This window comes from Epinephelus moara, chromosome 2 (genome assembly GCF_006386435.1).
Source record: "Epinephelus moara isolate mb chromosome 2, YSFRI_EMoa_1.0, whole genome shotgun sequence".
NCBI lineage: Eukaryota > Metazoa > Chordata > Actinopteri > Perciformes > Serranidae > Epinephelus > Epinephelus moara.
In genome coordinates, this window is record NC_065507.1 from 15,192,911 (window position 1) to 15,205,284 (window position 12,374).

The 12,374-nt window shown below is 42.3% G+C and overlaps 2 protein-coding genes across 6 annotated transcripts in view; one reads left to right on the plus strand and one right to left on the minus strand.

Annotated features, from left to right (window-relative positions):
* The window catches only part of mmp28 (matrix metallopeptidase 28), a 28,943-nt gene extending 26,959 nt beyond the window's left edge, over positions 1–1,984 (plus strand). For all 3 annotated transcript variants that reach the window (XM_050063529.1, XM_050063546.1, XM_050063536.1), the window contains 2 exons: positions 259–426; positions 1,153–1,984. In XM_050063529.1, coding sequence (XP_049919486.1) covers positions 259–426; positions 1,153–1,547 — 563 coding nt within the window. In that variant the 3' untranslated portion in view covers positions 1,548–1,984. The remainder of the gene's footprint in view (positions 1–258; positions 427–1,152) is intronic.
* Positions 1,985–2,581: 597 nt separating this feature from the next.
* LOC126401931 (protein FAM124B) overlaps positions 2,582–12,374 on the minus strand; it is an 11,381-nt gene continuing 1,588 nt past the window's right edge. For 2 of the 3 annotated variants that reach the window (XM_050063506.1, XM_050063497.1), the window contains 5 exons: positions 10,218–10,427; positions 9,473–9,868; positions 9,099–9,295; positions 7,125–7,287; positions 2,582–5,442 (listed from right to left, as the gene is read on the minus strand). In XM_050063506.1, the coding sequence (XP_049919463.1) occupies positions 4,832–5,442; positions 7,125–7,287; positions 9,099–9,295; positions 9,473–9,868; positions 10,218–10,427 (1,577 nt within the window). In that variant the 3' untranslated portion in view covers positions 2,582–4,831. Of the gene's footprint in view, positions 5,443–7,124; positions 7,288–9,098; positions 9,296–9,472; positions 9,869–10,217; positions 10,428–10,964; positions 11,016–12,374 lie in introns of those variants that run through there. The other variant, XM_050063516.1, reaches the window with a different exon arrangement.

Below are 12,374 nucleotides of genomic sequence, written 5' to 3' on the forward strand. Positions count from 1 at the left end.
CGTCAAAAATCATGAAAACAAGTCATAGTATATAATATGTCGTCCAAAATCATGAAAAAACATCACAGTATAGTATGTCGTCCCAAATCATGAAAAAACATCACAGTATAGTATGTCGTCCAAAATCATGAAAAAAAGTCATAGTAAAGCATGTAACATCAGATCGGGGAAAAACATACAAAGGTCAGATTGACCTCAATGTGTTATATATCCTTTATATTTATTCCTGTGTTGTTTCTGTTCTGATTGTATCTGCAGACCAGAATGAGACAGTGCTGGTGTTTCGGGGCAGCGTGTACTGGACAGTATCGTCTGCTGGTGCTGTGACCGGCCCGCTGCCTCTCCGTCAGCGCTGGTCTGACCTACCTCCAGCCATCGAGGCTGCTGCCTTTTCCCCGCTGGACTCCAAGTGGTATTTTTTCAAAGGTACTGCCTCACTGAACTCATTAATGTGACCCTCTCACTTCCTTTTAAAGACATTCTGTAACCTACTGCTGAACTTCACAAATCTGTTAAAGTCCCAAAATAAATTCTCCTGTGCCTTTAAAATAGTAAAGTGGTATTTAAAGACTGTTCTGCACTTGGGACACAGCTGCAGTTTTAAAGCTTCACCTTTGTGCTTAAGGCTAATAACTTGTGTGAAGTTATGGCTAAGTTTAACTTTCCTGCTAAAGGCCAAAAACCTGTTAGTCTAGATTTACTTATCTGCTAAATGCAGAACAGTTTCATGCAAAAGACGGACAGTCTACTAAGGCATTATTTATACTGTACAACTTATCATCTTCATCTTTGTCTTCGTCTCGTCTGTGAGCTGTAAGAGGTACTGTCGTCACTTTGCTCTCATAAGTAGCAGGTCTTATCTCCTCAAGACATTAAGCCCCCAAATACTTCAACCTACAGCTCTCTCTGGAGTAGAATGCAAAATGAGTCTTTACAGTTTTGCAAAGGTTATACTTTTTTATGAGTTTTAAAAGAACAGAGCTTCTTAATACTGTTATTGACATCTTTTAAAGAGCAGGTGGCCGAGCGAGTTCGATCTGTCAACCTCATGTAGTTGATGAATTTGATAAAAGAAATTCTTTAAGTTGAAATTGTTTTATTGTTGACTTATAGAATTTCTAACTGTTTTCCTCCTTGTCTCGTGGTGTGCAGGGAAGCGGATGTGGCGCTACACTGGCAGCGTGCTGGACCCCGGCTTCCCCAGGAAAAGCAGTGAGTTGGGGCTGCCTCGCCACCCCGACTGCGCCTTCTATTACGCTCCTCTGGGTCACATGGTCGTCATCAAGGGCGCCCGTTACTCTGTGCTTAACCTCAAAACCCTGCACCAGGAGCCCTACTACCCCCGCAGGCTGACAGACTGGACTGGCGTGCCGCAGGGGACCAATGGGGCGCTGACCCGTCCTAACGGACGGCTTTACCTGTTCAGAGAACAGCAGTTCTGGAGATTTGACCCGGTCAAGGTGCGAGTCACCAGAGAGGGCCAGTGGGCCAAGGATCTGAGCTGGACTGGCTGCAGCAATGCTCCTCAGAGCAACAACATCCTTTGACCAGCAGAGGGAGCTGTAGGCTTTAGATAAAGTGCAATCTGTTGATGTGTAATGTAAAGGTGCTGTAACTTCTTCAACTTAAAGTCACACTGACTTTTTATGTTGCAAAACTCATGCCATGAAGGGCTTCAACAAAAATAAACCCACTTTGTTTATAAATTTTGAAGCACATACAGTATTTATACTTCAGGGCAATGGATATTACTGTATATAGATGTACAAATATAGCCTCATTAATACAGGCATGATAATAAAAGGACTGTGCACTCTTACATGAGCAGACCAAGAACTGTTCTTTCAGTTGGCACTATGCTTTTAAAACCTTAAAATCTTTTCTCTTTTTTTGCACAGACATAAAAATCAAACTGTATGTTTTCATCATCGCTTCTGTAATGTCAATAACATATGTAATATTTGTATAAATGACTTTGACCTGTGATTGTGTGCTCGTGTTCATTGTGTGCTACAGTGAAAGGCCCAAATCTGTATCAGCTAACTCCCACTATGAGCCTTGACTACCTTTGCTTCCAGGGTGCTCAGCATCTGTCGAAGCAGTTACATGTGTCGGACCAACTGTTTGGACAAAATGATGAGTAGTCCATCATTATGTGCAACATGGCGGCAGACGAATGGTGGATGTTATGACAAAGCTGACAGCTGTGTCCTCAGGGTGATGCATTTTAAGTACCAGCTGAGCAATGACTCAGCTGTAACCATGAACGTTTCCTCATTCAACCAAAAACTGAATGTCTTCTTTGTGACTGAAGGGGTTTGACAACAGTGTGGTCATAAATCAGTGACACATCCATCATTCGCCTCTGACCTTTACGTCCTATCAGAGGATTCACTTGGCGTGTGATTTTTCCATCACTGCAGGCAGAGCAGTAGTCTGTCAGTCCGATGTAGATCATTGATTACTCAGCTCACTATAGAGTTCACTTATCCTAATTCTGACAGCGACGTTAACATTGGTATTGACTCTTAAAACCTTTTGTCAGGTGGAAACATGTCAGGAAGAACAGTAATGCTTCATGATCTGACCACAAGAGAAAGCTTTTTATTAATTTATCTTTTAATACTAAGCCTCAAGACACTTTATTTTAGACACAGTTGATGCTTTCTGACTGAGCTGCTTTAACACTCATACACAATACACAGTTACAAACACTCCCTGCAGTGTCCTGCTGACCAGTGAGCAGCTGCACAGGGGCAGCTCATACTGTACAACCTTAAATATATGCATTTGATCCAACACGGGCTGTAATGCACCAGAGAATACCAGACTCAGGTTCATCTGTTAGTGGGTTTAACTTAAAAGGTCATTGGCCACAGTTGATAGTTTTAGCCCCGTCTACACATACATGAATATTTTCAAAACGGATATTTGCCCCCTTCGTTTCTTTTTGTTTTTTGTCCACACGGCTTTTGTTTTACAGAATATCTCTGTCCACACTACACAACAAAAATGACTCCACAAAGAGGAGCGTTTTCTTCTGGCGTTAGCTGTCTTCTCTTGTTGCAAAGATTGTAAATTGCACAGGCTAATGTCGGTCAAAATGACGACCGATCGACATCTGATCACCATTGATTCCCCTTCCAGAAAGACGGAGCTAACTCAGCGATACAACTGATGATCTGGACATGCAAAAGTTTTCCTTCCACTCATCACTGACAACAATCCAGCTCTCCTAACTTACCCACTATCTGCTGGTTTGACCAGGCCTGATCCAAAACCGTCATTTCTGGTGAACCAAATAACTTTAGGTAAAGCAGACAGCTCCTTTCATACGTGAAATAGTGCAGCACTACTAGGTTTAAATGTATAGTAGTCGTTAAAATAAGCAGCACTAATAAAATGTAGACAAACCGGTCATCCTTGTTAATGTTTCTGTTGCTCCTTTTTACATGTCCACAAGGATAAACAGTAACCAGAGCTTTGAAAAGAAAAAAACACACTTTTAAAGGTGCTCTAAAAAATCTGTTTCAATTCCCTAAAACGTGGTTAGTGTGTAGATGACAGGCCAAAACAGAAGGGAAAATACATGTTTTCAAAAGTATCTGTATAGGTGTAGACAGGGCCTTAGTCAACAGGAGAAGATGTGAAGTAATTGGTGTTACAGAAGAGACTAATATGACCTGAGTCATGAGGTCATTAAATGCATAGTACTTTCCTCTTCTCACAAAACATTATTACCTTTTATCAGACTTGTCTCTAATCAAATTTAATCACTATCATCACTATCAATCATCTGTTGTAACTGATCAGTGCGAGTCCATACTGGCCTTACAGTAACATTTCTAGACATGTCAGGACACATTTAGGCTGTTTGAGACATCGCATACACTCATTGTTGGATTAATATTAAAAACATATATTACAATTTTTTTTGTAAAGTCCAAATGTTCTCTTTAAGTGGTTATTTTAAAATAAATCCTGTTAACTCTAGGCTATCTGAGGGGATAAAAAATAATTATGTGACAAATTCTGTCCTCTTCAATACAGTAATTTGGCCAGCTCTAGTCCACCACTTATACATTTTAACACACAAATACTAGAGTAAAGACAATCTGAAGTGCATTTAAACAAATGTAATCGAAAGCCACTAGGCTCAACTGTTACTACATAAAGCCTGTAACACAGACTGACAGTGCTGTACTGTGGAGAGCAATCACACTACATCAGATTTCTAATCACCATCAACAGCATCATCAAAGAGAGCCTTCACGCTGAGCTCATCAACCGTTTCAGATGCAATTGAAAAATAAAACGTTTGCTTGCCGAGCTGAGTAATGTGACAGAGACCCAAAGCGGCATTAGTACCCTGACAGTAACACTTCATACAGAGCATCTCCTGTTCATGAGGCTATGTTTTAGCACAATAGCTGCACAAATCATTAGTTGGATCTAAAAATAAAAGTCAGTGAGACATTCAAGAATATTATTAGCTGCACTGTTTTAAACATCACTCACCGTGTATCGCTCTCTTGGCAACTGTGTTAGAATAGGTTTTAACAATTGTACTGTAAATTGTAGACATTTATGGGACAAGTCAAACCATTGTAAGAGTTCAGACACAGAGTCATGTCTGAGTGGAAAGTGTCACCTGCAGCTGAACTTTGGTTTCTTCTGTATTCCAGAGCACTGCTCTTTTCCCAGACTGCACAGCTGTGTCCTGCATAACTTCAGATCCTCTTTAAACGGTTTCTCATCTTGTCTCCTCCCTGTGACACGTTTTTATTCACACTGTGATTATTACCACAGCATGTGACATAATTGCAGGAATTTAGATGAAGAACTCATCGACTGGCTCCTCGTTGTTAGTGCGTGCTGACAACAGCACAGCAGTAGTCCTGCTCTCCAGAAAGGTCCCTTTAGAGGGGCTCTGTCCTGCTGCTACAGTCCTGCTGCCACAGTCCTTCCTGGCTCCATCCGTACATCCAGTGGAGCCCCATGTCCTGGAGGCCACCTGAGGATGTGCGTGTGTCTGTGGCAGACATTCAATCAGCTCCTTGGCCAGACCCTCAACAGCTGAAGCCCCAACAGCTGCAGGTCTCTCAGGGTGGAGAGCCATCAAAAGGTCCATGGAGGAAGAGCGAGTAATTATTTTGACTCCTGCGTCAGAGTGCAGCGAGACGGGGACTCCTGTGTCTACGTTGGTCTCTGGCTCCTCCTCATCCTCTTCCAGAAGGAGATGGGAGAGAGAACGGGTGATGGAGGGGCGCAGAGGGGAGTCAGGGTGATTGGTGATTGAGGGCGGTGCAGGGCTGCTGCGCTGTGATGAGTAACAGGAGCTGCCTGGAGGGGTGCTACAGCAGCTTCCTGATCCCTGGCTCTCTGCTCCACCACCACCTCCATGAAGCTTCTCCAGGACAGGGTCACTGCGCGGTCTGTGGCCTGATGACATACAAACACATATCAAGAAGAGGCACAAAAGTGGGCACTTAGAAACCTTTGCTATTGTACTTTACTTGACATGAAAATTTAGTGTGGTTTCCCTGGGTCAGATTATCGGTAGATGGTATTGCAGGATATGACTGATGTTTTAATTAGAAGTGATTCATTTTTATGTATATTATCTTGGATATCCTTTGATTTTGATACAAAATTATGACTTTCAATATGAGTTTTGAAACCTAAAAAAATGGCTTATGGGCCAGAGAACATGAATGAAACCGTACGACTGTAGAAGACTCTGATCGACTTCAACAAATTGCACAGTAATGCGATTAAATGGCTCGTAAAAACTTTCCTTCTGTTATTCAACTCAGACATTAAAGGTTACCTGTGGAGTTTTCCTGTAAACATTATTTTTATATTCAGTGTTACTCGCCAAAAGACATTTTGAGTATTCTTGAGGTCTTCGGATGTGTGGATAACATTTCCATCCTCATCATTTTCAAAGCAGACTAGTATGCAGTAAAGTATTTTGAGTCCTGTATAGTTTACATTAATGTTCACTGCAAGCAGCCTTCTTCTTTGCTGCCTATGTTGGTGCACTGCTGCTGTTTTGGTGTGTTACCGCCACCTGTAGGTCAGTGGAACTGTATAAAACCACAGGCCTTTTCACAGCAGGCATTTTGACTTGTCTTAGTAGGAAAAGCACAAGCATTACAAATAACAGTTTGTGGAAAGTACCACCTGTATTTGCAACAGATTTAACACGCTATATATCCAGCTGAGTGAATCATCATCATGCAGAAATCCTGAAAATACCTTTTAATACCTTTCTAAGACCCTTTTCATACATTTTAAGACCTCATCATCACTTTGAGTTCTAACCAGCTACATCAGCTACACTCTTTAACGTCAAATTCCTACATATTGATTGTAAGATAGTACAACTAAACATTCTTAGGTTGTAAATATGTACGTTCACGAAACAGAACCAGGCGTAGGTGCGGCTTTATAAAGTTGACGTAAGAACGTGTCTGCATATTTCTGTCTTTGTGTGTACTTACAGTTGTGGTCCTCAGTCTACACAGAGTTCAATGTATCTGGTGCCTGCTGTGTGTAGCCCATGGGGCATTTTTGGCTAGGACTTAGCATGTGGGACCAGACAATGTCCCCCCATCAAACCTAAACTTATCACCTTCTGACACAAACAGCGTCAAGGTTATTTTCAGAGACGGGCTTCAGTCATGGTTCAAACTCTGTGTTCTCCAACCATCAGTCCAAAAACTTGCATTTCCCAATTAGCTAGGTAGTTAAACACCGGGGCGTTAAGGGACCTTTGTGTAATGTTATCAAGCAGCAGTCAATCAGTCAGCTGGTCAGGGAGCCCTACAGCTGTCCTTTTTAGGTGACGTCAAATCCAGCAGGATTCCACATATAAACCACACAGAATCCAAATACACACCAGAGCAATGATTAAATTCACAAAAACTTTGGCATACATCATCTTTGTACAAATCTATATATTGACAACAAGCCACAAGATGTAATACTTCAGAAAATGGCATTTAAGAGTTATAGATAACTTTTGAGGGCCCTCATTGTTGCTAAATAGATATGTCAGCTTTTTAATACTTTTTAAGACCCCACAGACACCTTCACAGTTCACACTTCTGTGTACGTACCTTGCCTGTGTGTCTGCCAGGGCAGGGGTGTTGTGAGGCTGCAGGGCGACAAGCTGTGGCTCTGTCCTGAGCTCCTGAGCTGTATTCCTCGAGGGGACACACTGGGGCAGGTCAGGGGGAAAGCGCAGGTCAGAGGTCGCTGAGGCTGAGCCGGGGTTTTCACCTGCAGCACAGAAGGACAGGGATTATGATTTACACTAGGACTAGAGAGATTTAAGCAAGTTAAGTGACTTTGACAGAATTAACATTTACGCACTTTACATATGGCTCCTTTGACAGCTTTGAGTTTGCCCTGTGAAAGACAGCAACCACGTGCCTTTTAGACTTCATCATTCTATGTGTCTTTTTAAGCTCTTTGTCTCTGTTTACCGTGAGATAATTATGAATGGAAGAAAAGCTTTTCTGTGATGCATTCCAGCTTAAGTAATCATCAGTTTGTCAAACATGACATGAAATATAAAACACGTTAACGTTTCTTTATATCAAAAACAACTGCTGCTTTCCCTCCACAGCGAGCTTGTTATTTCCTCGGGGAACCTGGCCAGCTACATGTTGTGTGCAAAATTTCCCATTCTACAAATAACATTTTAGTAGAACAAGGATCTGCTCTTTAGATTCTCTATGTTGAGTTAATTATAGAGTAAACCTTCCAGCAGACTGCTGTGAGTTTACAGTTAATGTAGGGCTGCGTCACACTGATGTATGACAAACCTCATGATTTAACCTGACATAAATCAAGGGGATGATACTCCTCCATTCACAATGATCTAACATGATGTACAGAGAGTGACTAAAAGACATAAAACACACAACTTCAGTCATTAAGCTGCATGTAAAACATACAATTAAAAGGCAGGAACTGAGCAATTATGTCCACAACACTGGGCTTCAGGCAGTGGCGTGAGGTAGTTAAAACAGGCCACAGTGTACGCTATTATGACAGGCCCTAGTGCACACTAGCTATTTGTTATGTGGCTAGACTAAACTAGCTACCGTATAATCTTATCGTCTCGTCACATGATCGAATAGAGACTTGACATTGGATAACACCAACATACATATTAAGGCTTGGACATAACTTCCGCAGTGAGCATCCGCGAAGAGCTGCAGTCACGCAGACACACATGCGGTTCTATTCATAGTACAACTGACAGTCCACTAGCAGGAGGGCTATGAGGTGAGCTTACCGTCCTGTACTGTCGGTATTGGGTGAAAGTGAAACTAAATGATGCTGTTGGATCTGGAGTGAATCTCTGTCAAATATTCAACTTAAAACTAACTTCAGCGTGGTGAGGCAGCTGTGGCTGACTTGAAAGCAGCGTTTTAAACTGAATTGGAGTGTGGAGCAAGAGATCGGAGAATGCCTAGTCGGCGCGCTTGCTATGCTTACAGTCTGCATGGTCACAAAAAATGGGCTAAATGCGGACCCCTGTGGACCCCACGGACATGGGTGGATGATAAGATTTAAGTCACATGGACCAAATTGGTCCTTCGTAGATGCGGAAACTGTGAATTGGCCTTTACCAAGAAATCATCATTGTATATCTATACATGACACAAGAACAAGAGAAAATAATAAATAGTTAATTTAATTAAATAGTATTTTCTTATAGTTTATTTATAGTTTATTAAACGAGCATATATTTTATACCATATTTTGTCATAGATTGATACTGACTATTTTATAGAAAACAAATAAAAACCATGACATATATGGGTTTGCCTTTAAAAGGACATATAGCCAATGACACCGTTTTTAATTTAAGGTGAATTCTTCTTTGAACACAGGCATATTTCTAAAGTGGCAATCTGAATCACTCACAAGGGCCTGATTTCTGCCCTACATATTGTTGGAGGGCCCACTCACCCCATGGGCCCCAGTGCAGCCACCCTGCCAGCACTGTCTATACTTCCCTGGCTTCAGGCACATTTTGACACATTCAACAGTGACACTGTACTTTAAGCTGGACTTACCTGGAAGAGAACCTTGTTGCCATCTAGGTCTTCTGTCTGCCAGCGTGTAGTGCTGATGGGGGTGCAGGGGTTGGGCAACAGAGGGACTAGCTGGCCAATTTCTTCCACACTAAACTGCAGCACGGCAGAGTTGCATGGCTCCACCCGGACCCCTGGTGACAACTGTTTTAAAGCCAGCTGCAGGCACAGCCCAGGCTCTGGGGTGAAAAGACATGATTTTGTGTCACTTTCCTGCTTATTTGTTTTCCCTCTTATTATAATAAAAAAGCTAAGCCTTGAGGCTGGACTTGATGAGATGAATACAATACATTTCTTACTGCTGCTTTAGAATATTAACAGTATAAAACCAAAAGGGCAACACTTTAAAGATGTACCTGTGTGGAGAGTGAACCAGCAGAAGCCCGTCTTTTGTTCCTCTGCCTGTCTTTGCAGCACGGTCTCATACAGCCGCACAGCATCTTCGTAGTTGTCATATCCACTATACAGTGTCACACGTAATATTTCTCCTCCACAGTGCACTGGTCGAACCCCCCACACAGGCATGCCTGCACCCAAACTATAGAAGTCTCTGCTAGGCAGGAGGTAGGGCCGCAGCATGGCATTGGCAGGGGAGCTGCTGGAGGTGATGTGAATCCCTCCAGTTCGGCTACCGCAGCTCTCGGTGTGGTGGTACTGCCAGGGTGGACGCTGAAAGAAGTCCAGCACTTTGAGGATTCGTTCCTCTCCGTAGGCCTCATGGAGGAAAAAGGTGATGGCCACAGAAGGGTAGCCTGAAACATTATAAAAAAGGTTTATCCTCAATCAACCTTGAATAAAAACAGATGCAGCTCTAGCATGGAAAGATTGTGAAGAGCATGTTTACGCCATACACAGAGTAAATGTAGTATTCAGTTAAAAGTATAACATTTGAGGGGGTTGTTGACATAAAAATGGTTTTAATTTCTGTAAACATATGGAAATTATTATTTTCCTCTTTAGGCAGAAAAATACATCTACAAAATGTACAAAAAGGTTGTAAGGGAACAGTGTTTTTCATCCTGCCCATTAAATACCTGAGATCCAACTGTATAACAAGACATATGTATAATAAATGCAAGACCACACAGTAATGATCCTTACCTGCCACAGGACAGAGGCGGGTGTAACTTCTGAACGGGGCCGCCCTCTCTGACACATGGAAGATGCGAAGGCTTGGGCAGAGCCAGCGGAGGAGGCGATCCAGGGTGTGCTGCAGTAGCAGTGAGTCTCCAGGGTTGGCCAGCAGATGCAAGTTCATTAGAAGGAGCTGCGGATGCCGCTGCTGCCTGACCCGACTGGTCATGAGCTCAACTGGGGTTACACACACAAACACACACACACTGCATTTAAGTGTACAGAGATAGTTTAAACAGGCGCAAACACACAAATGCTAAAACCAGGCAGCACCAATTCTTAGCAGAAACCATTAAACGTTAGTTTAAAAGTTAGTTAAAGGGGTACTCCACGGATTTCACACACAAAGATCAGGTTCCTTGTCAGGAGAGATGTGACTCAGTTTGTAAAATAAGCTGTATGGTGTCTTCTTTGGAAACAAGGTACAGTCACATTATAACTGTCAATTCAAGAATGCATTAAGTGATTTAGTTTTAGTTTAGTGTCAAAACTAACACTGGTGCACTGTCTTTGGAAATGGAGAAGTCATTATTCTGGCATGTCTCATCATCTGTTTCGTCACCACTGCTAGACCACAAACTTTAGCCTAACTCTTCCAGACTATTCACAGTGGTTTTCTGCATAATAATTTCCTACATTGGAAGTGCCTTATCATACTGTTTCGAGGCTGAAAGTGGGACCATTTCCTTGAGCAGGAGACCAATGAGTTCATACCTTAAGAAAAATAATCCAGATGATGTTACCTCAGCTTGGGCTTGCCGTTTAAGATAATGTTAACACTAAGACCACACAAGGGGGTTTTCACACTTGGTCCTTATCAGCCCTCGAAATAGACTCAGAGCGGTGACTCAGCATTTTTTGAACATATGTGAACACTCCATGAGAACTCAGGCCCCTCTAAAGGGAACCGAACTGCAGTTTGCTTAACCTATGCTCCAGGTTCGCTTTGCTCTTTGCCATTGTATTTAGCTCTCTAGATCACATGCTGTTGCACTGGGAGGCTTGGAAAAACAGACAAAACCATGTCGGCCTGTAACAAGGACACAGGATGAGGAGAAGTTTGGTCCACGGAAGATCCTGCACATCTCCAGATGTGGAATGTAGAATACATCAAACCGTCTACAGCACACAGAGACGCTAAGGTTTTCCTCCAATTTTGAAGTTAATCTAAAAGCGAGGAGCTTGATTTTTTTTTAAATTTATTAAACCTTTATTTAACCAGGAAGTCCTGTTGAGATTGAAAATCTCTTTTACAAGAGAGACCTGGCCAAGGTAGCAGCCAATCAAAACCCATTTAAAATGCAACATCCTACAACATATAATACAAAAATCCACAATAAAACAACAACTATTCAATCATAGTGGACTCTCAAGAAAAACAAGCACATGTCTCTGTCACCACATTATTTATGATGCCCTTAAGTGTTTCTAATTTTAGATCTTTTGGAGATTGTTCCATGTCCAAGGTGCAGAGTAGGAGAATGTAGTTTTCCCCAGATCTGTTAAAACCCGGGGTGCTCGTAACCGCACTGCAGTGGCATGTCAAAGTAAAAACCAAACTATACATATATTATACATGGGCTAACGTTATAGTGTGAGCAGAAAGAGGACTGAGGCCCCATCAGAGCTGAAGTTGACCTGAAAGAGAGCTGAGTCCTCTTTCAAATGAACTGACAATGTGAACACAAAAAGGACTGAGTCCATTCTCTGTTGGTCCACCTTTGGTGCACTTTAAGAGGACTGAGTTCGGTTTGTTTTAAAAGGACTATATGTGAAAACTAGGGCCGTAACGGTACATGTATTTGTGTTGAACCGTTCGGTACGCGACTTTTGGTTCGGCACGACCCTGTATCGAATTATTAGGCACAGGATATTATTTTATTTTATTTTGTTTTATTTTAATTCCGTTTTTGCGAGCCAAACCATTTAAAATATCTAGTTCCCCGACGGACATAATTGAGTGACGGGCCGAGTCCGACCGTAAATCTCCGCTTTCACTTTGTGCAGCGCATTCTCGCATTTTGACAACATGGCAAGTGAGCCTGACGAACCTGAAGACCCACCCGCAAACCTTAAGTCCTCCGTTTGGGAACACTTTGGTTTCAGGGTAAAATACGAAGATGG